Genomic DNA, 6,006 nt, shown 5'->3' on the forward strand with positions numbered 1-6,006 from the left:
CCCTTTGCAGCCGAATGCTCGGCACAGACCTTCCCCGGGATGGGGACGGGACGGGACGGGGAGGCAGCCACGCTCTCTGCTGCGTGCTCGGTCCTTTCTGCTGCGCGTCGCATGTCAGTCAATAATTGCAGGGAGTTTTCTCCCCCTCCAACTTCACCACCCTTGGATGCGCCGGTGCCACCGTGCCCTGGCCTGCCGTGTCCCCGTGCCACCTCCCTGTCCGCCCGCAGGTGCCCGGCCGGGGGCTCCCCCCTTGCAACCGCCACGCTGGCCCCGGCGGGGAGCCTGGAGGTGTGGGTGCCGGAGCGGCTCACCTTCAGCCTCTGGGACTACGGGGTCTTCGGGCTGATGCTGCTCATCTCCACCGGCATCGGGCTCTTCCACGGCCTCGCCAAAGGTGGCCAGAAGACCTCGGAGGATTTTTTCACGGGGGGACGACGGATGTCGGCGCTGCCCGTGGGGCTCTCGCTCTCGGCCAGCTTCATGTCGGCCATCCAGGTGCTGGGAGTGCCGGCGGAGGCGTACCGGTACGGAGCCAAGTTCCTCTGGATGTGCCTGGGGCAGCTGCTCAACACGCTGCTCACCGCCCAGCTCTTCCTCCCCGTCTTCTACCGCCTGGGGCTCACCAGCACCTACGAGGTGGGCACAGGGGGACGCATCCTGCCCCGGAGCAGCCCCCCGGGGTGCCCCAATGCTGGGCCAGCTCTGACGCGCTCCCTTCTCCTTGTCCCCAGTATCTGGAGCGGCGGTTCAGCAGGAGCGTCCGGCTGTGCGGGACCCTGCAGTACGTGGTGGCCACGGTGCGTGCCCGCGGTGCGCGGGTGGGATGGGGACGGTGGGGACGTGGCACCCGGTGGGGGCTTGGATCCGGCCGTGCCGGTACTGCCCTGAGCCCCCTGGGAAGCGTCTTTGTTCCCGTGCTCGTGTTTTCCATGGCTAAAAGCAAATAGCGCCCGGCAGGAGCCCTGTTTTGAGTGAAAACTGCAGTGTTTTCCCAGCGCCTGCATGCCGTGCTTGGGCGGCACCGTCACGCTTCGTCCCCGTCCCTGCCAGCGCAGCCGTCACCTGCCTGGTGCCCGCGGTGCCGGTGGGATGGGGCGCTGACCCCCCTCTTCCCGCAGATGCTGTACACGGGGATCGTCATCTACGCCCCCGCCCTCATCCTCAACCAAGGTGCGGTGGGGAGGTGGGGGCTGCTCCCCGTTGCGTCCCCGTCCCTGCAGCGGGGACATCTCAGCCCTGTCCCACCCCAGGCGTCGTTTGCACCCTGGGGCTCTGCTCAGCACCTTCCTGTCTCCTTCAGTGACCGGTCTGGATATCTGGGCATCCCTGCTCTCCACCGGAGTCATCTGCACCTTCTACACCACCATAGTGAGTGTGGGGTGGGGGGTCCTGGGGTCCCTGGGGTCCCTGAGGGTCCCCATCGCTCACCCGCGGCTCCATCTGGTGCAGGGCGGGATGAAGGCTGTCATCTGGACGGACGTCTTCCAAGTCTTCGTGATGCTCTCCGGCTTCATCGCCATCATCATCCGGGGGGTGCTGCTGGTGGGGGGTCCCGCCAGGGTGCTGGGCATCGCCGCCAACGGCTCCAGGGTGAACTTTGGCGAGTGAGTCCCCCCACCCCGCTGGGTGCTGACCCCGCTCCCCCTGCCCTGGGGTGCTGGGGGGCCGGTGCTGGCCCCGGCTCACCCCCCCCGCCCTGGCGTTATGCCGCTGTGCCCAGCTTCAACCCGGACCCGCGGAGCCGGTACACGGTCTGGACCTTCCTGCTGGGCGGCACGCTGGTCTGGCTCTCCATGTACGGAGTCAACCAGGCCCAGGTCCAGCGCTACGTGGCCTGCAGGACCGAGAGGGAGGCCAGGGTGTGAGTCCACGGGGCCTCGGGCATCGTCTGGATCTCGTGGGGGCGGCGCACGCGGGCGAGGGGCTGCCCGGGGTGGGGTGGGAGGCTGCACGCCAGCCTGTGCCCCTCGGGGAGCCCAGTGCCTGCACCCCTGTACGGCTACTGCACCGTTGCACAGACCCTGCACCTCTGCATGGACCCGGCACCCCTGCATGGACCTTGCACAGATCCTGCACCACTGCACGGACCCTGCATGAACCCTGCAGACTTGCATGGCCCTTGCAGTCCTGCACAGATCCTGCACCCCTGCATGGCCCCTGGACCCCTGCATGGACCCTGCACCCTTGCATGGACCCCATACCCTTGCATGGACCCTGCACAGACCCTGCACTCTTGCACGGACCCTGGGCCGCTGCATGGACCCTGCACCCTTGCATGGACCCTGCACAGACCCTGCACTCTTGCACGGACCCTGCAGCCCTGCATGGCCCCTGCAGCCCTGCTCAGCCGGGTGTGCTCCCGCCCTGTGATGCAGGGCGCTGCTGGTGAATCAAGTGGGGCTCTTCTGCATCGTCTCCAGCGCGGTGGCCTGTGGCCTTGTGATGTTTGCGCTGTACAAGGACTGCGATCCCCTCCTCGCCGGCTACATCTCGGCCCCGGACCAGGTACCGGCCACCACCGGCTCTGCCCCCTCGAGCACCAAATTGAGGGCAGCGAGGTGGAAGGGCGAGAGGGTCGGAGGGGCCGGACCCCTGGGTCCCTGTCTCAGCCCGGCTGCAGGGGCGGGGGTCCCCTGGGTCCTGCCCCCGCCCCGACGCAGCCGCCTCCCCCCGCAGTACGTGCCCTACCTGGTCCTTGACATCTTCGAGACGTTTCCGGGGGTGCCGGGGCTGTTCCTGGCTTGTGCCTACAGCGGGACCCTCAGGTGAGGACGGGGCACCCCTCGCCCCAAGGAGACCCCAAATCTCCCTGCAGAAGGGGGCTTCAGCCCTCCCCCACCCCGCTGGCTGCCGGCGCCGGGGCTGAGCGCTGCCGCCTGCCCGCGCCCCAGCACGGCCTCCACCAGCATCAACGCCATGGCGGCCGTCACCGTCGAGGACCTCGTCAAGCCCAGGCTGCCCGCGCTGTCACCGCGGAGGCTGACCCTCATCTCCAAGGGGCTGTGTGAGTGGGGACGGGGGCCGTGCCGTGCCGTGCCATGCCATGTGCACTGCACTGTGCCATCCCACGCCATGCTGTGCCATGCTACCCCATCCTGGGCTGCACGGCAGGGTTTTGAGCCGTGCCATGCTGCACTGAGCTGTGCCGTGCCATGCCGTGCTGTGCCATGCCGTGCCATGCTGCACTGAGCTGTGCCGTGCCATGCCGTGCTGTGCCGTGCCATGCCATGCTGCACTGAGCTGTGCCGTGCCATGCCGTGCTGTGCCATGCCGTGCCATGCTGCACTGACCTGTGCCGTGCCATGCCGTGCTGTGCCGTGCCGTGCCATGCCATGCTGCAATGCACCATGCCGTGCCGTGCCATGCCATGCTGCACTGAGCTGCTCCATGCCATGCCGTGCTGCAGTGCATCATGCCGTGCTGTGCCATGCTGCACTGAGTTGTGCCATACCACGCTGTACCATGCCATGCTGCGCTGCACCGTGCCGTGCCCTGCCGTGCTGCTGAGCCTTTCCCGTCTCGCCCGCAGCGCTCATCTACGGCACCTCGTGCATCACGGTTGCAGCTCTGGCCTCGCTGCTGGGCGGCGGCGTGCTGCAGGTGAGCCCCGTGCTGCAGGTGAGCCCCCTGCTGCAGGTGAGCCCCGTGCTGCAGGTGAGCCCCCTGCTGCAGGGGAGCCCCGTGCTGCAGGTGAGCCCCCTGCTGCAGGTGAGCCCCCTGCTGCAGGTGAGCCCCGTGCTGCAGGTGAGCCCCCTGCTGCAGGTGAGCCCCCTGCTGCAGGTGAGCCCCGTGCTGCGGGTGAGCCCCCTGCTGCAGGTGAGCCCCGTGCTGCGGGTGAGCCCCCTGCTGCAGGTGAGCCCCGTGCTGCGGGTGAGCCCCCTGCTGCAGGTGAGCCCCCGCGCGGGGCCGAATCCGGCACGGGGCTGAGCTTGCCCCGCTGCCCCCCCCGCCCTTGCCCACCGGCTCTGCCCGGCTGAGCGGGACCCGGCCACGCGCCGCTGGCTGCCGGAGAGCCCTCGAGCCGGCTGGGCTGCGGCAGCCGGGGGGCCCGGGCAGAGCCAAGCACCGTCCTCCTCCCCCGAGCCCCCCGAGCCCCCGCGCCGGGGCGGTGGGGCAGAGCTCTCCGTCCCCTTCCAGGGCTCCTTCACCGTCATGGGGGTGATCAGCGGCCCGCTGCTGGGGGCCTTCGTCCTGGGCATGTTCCTGCCGACGTGCAGCACGGCCGTGAGTCCCGCGGAGGGGGTCTGGGGGGGCTTTGGGGGGTCCCGCCGCAGCCCGCTCCCCCAGGCTGTGCGGACCCTTCTCTGCTGCAGGGCGTGCTGGGGGGCCTGGCCGCCGGCTTCGCCCTCTCCTTCTGGGTGGCCGTGGGGGGCACCCTCTACCCCCCCAGCACCGCCACCATGGGGGTGCTGCCCGCCGCCGGAGCCCTCTGCCCGCTCTACAACCGCACCGCCGGCGCCAACCGCACCATCCTCCTGGGACCCCTGCCCCCCCGCCAGGAGCCCCCGGCCCCAGCCCGGTGAGGGGGGGACGGCCTTGGGGGGCACGGGGGCGTGGGTGGCTTGCTGTGATGTCACACTGCTTGCTTTCTTCACGGTGGTGTCACACCAGTTTCCCTGTGCCTTGTGATGTCACAGTGCTTTCCTTGTTCCTTATGATGTCACACCACTTGCCTTGTTCCTCGTGACATCACAGCACTTGCCTTGTTCCTTGTGACATCACACCACTTTCCTTGTTCCTTGTGACGTCACACTGCTTTCCCTGTTCCTTGTGATGTCACACCGCTTTCCCTGTTCACTGTGATGGCATGCCAGTGTCTTTGTTCCTTGTGATGTCACACCGCTTTCCCTGTTCCTTGTGATATCACACCGCTTTCCCTGTTCCTTGTGATGTCACACCGCTTTCCTGGTTCACTGTGACATCACACCGCTGGCTCTGCCGGTCCCTGACGCCCTCCCCTCCCAGGCCGGCCATTGTGGGTGACTTCTACGCCATCTCCTACCTGTACTACGGGGCGCTGGGGACCCTCACCACGGTGGTGGCGGGGGTCCTGCTCAGTTCCCTGCCAGGTGAGGCTGGGGGGGCCGGGTGGGGACATGTCCCAGCGCCAGGGTCCCCCCCCACGGCCCCTCCCCATGGCACCCCCTTCCCAGCAGGGCCGACCAAGCAGACGCGGCTGCCCCCGGGTGTGCTGTGGTGGGACATCGCCAAGCAGACGTCCTCGGTGTCCCCCACGGGCACCAAGACCCCCGGGGAAGAGCCCCCGGGCAAGGCCAAAGCCCCCCAGGTGCTGCCAGCGAGGCCGGACGGGGAGGGCAGCCCCCCCCAGGGCCCCCCCGACCCCGGCACCGCCACCGACCTGCTGCTGCAGGAGACCCATGTGTAGGGGGCGGGGGGGATGCGGGTGCTCTGGCTGCGGCCGTGGTGGGACCGCGGGGGTGCACGTCCCTGTCCTGGGGTCCCCAATAAAGGAGGAGCTGTTCCTCGGGCGGAGCCTGTCCTTGGGGGGGCTGCGGGGAGGGGGGGGGTGTCAAACAGGGAGGGGGGGGCATGGGGGGATGGGCCCTGCCCTGATAAACCCCACCCACCCAGGTGACAATAGGCCCCACCCTGCTAAGCTCCACCCCGCCCAGATAACAAGGGGTCCCGGCCTGCTAAGCCACACCCAGGTGACAACAGGCCCTGCCCTGTTCAGTCCTGCTCCACCCAGATGACAATGGGCCACGCCCTGCTAAACCCCACCCATCAGGCGACGCCCCTGCCCTGCTAAGCACCGCCCCTCCTGTATAACAATGGGCCCTGCCCTGATAAGCCCCACCCCACCCAGATAACAATGCTGCTGAGCCACGCCCACCCAGATAACAATGGGTTCTGCCCTGGTAAGTCCTCTGGGTGACAAAGGGCCCCGCCCTGTTAAGCCCCACCCCCATCCATATAACAATAGCCCGCACCCTGCCAAGCCCCGCCCACCCAGGTGCAATTGGCCCCGCCCACAGCCGCCGC

The 6,006-nt window shown here is 68.6% G+C and overlaps 1 protein-coding gene across 1 annotated transcript; it reads left to right on the top strand.

The window, feature by feature from the left end:
- The first annotated feature begins 236 nt into the window (after window positions 1-236).
- On the top strand, window positions 237-5,389 carry SLC5A5 (solute carrier family 5 member 5). The gene is made up of 14 exons (XM_075175088.1): window positions 237-639; window positions 735-800; window positions 1,122-1,173; window positions 1,304-1,371; window positions 1,453-1,607; window positions 1,724-1,864; window positions 2,379-2,508; window positions 2,680-2,768; window positions 2,895-3,007; window positions 3,533-3,603; window positions 4,141-4,219; window positions 4,291-4,522; window positions 4,969-5,072; window positions 5,160-5,389. Exons 1-14 carry the CDS (start codon window positions 349-351, stop codon window positions 5,387-5,389), a joined length of 1,821 nt encoding a protein of 606 aa, XP_075031189.1. The 5' UTR covers window positions 237-348.
- Window positions 5,390-6,006: the final 617 nt, after the last annotated feature.

Source organism: Calonectris borealis, chromosome 28 (genome assembly GCF_964195595.1).
Source record: "Calonectris borealis chromosome 28, bCalBor7.hap1.2, whole genome shotgun sequence".
NCBI classification, from domain to species: domain Eukaryota; kingdom Metazoa; phylum Chordata; class Aves; order Procellariiformes; family Procellariidae; genus Calonectris; species Calonectris borealis.

Excerpts from the sequence above, each read along its gene's own strand:
- SLC5A5 (XM_075175088.1), top strand. The coding sequence starts at position 349 with ATGCTGCTCATCTCCACCGGCATCGGGCTCTTCCACGGCCTCGCCAAA. Across the intron at positions 4,220-4,290 it reads CATGTTCCTGCCGACGTGCA|GCTGTGCGGACCCTTCTCTG; the intron begins GCACGGCCGTGA and ends CCGCTCCCCCAG. Across the intron at positions 5,073-5,159 it reads CCTGCTCAGTTCCCTGCCAG|GGCCGACCAAGCAGACGCGG; the intron begins GTGAGGCTGGGG and ends CCTTCCCAGCAG.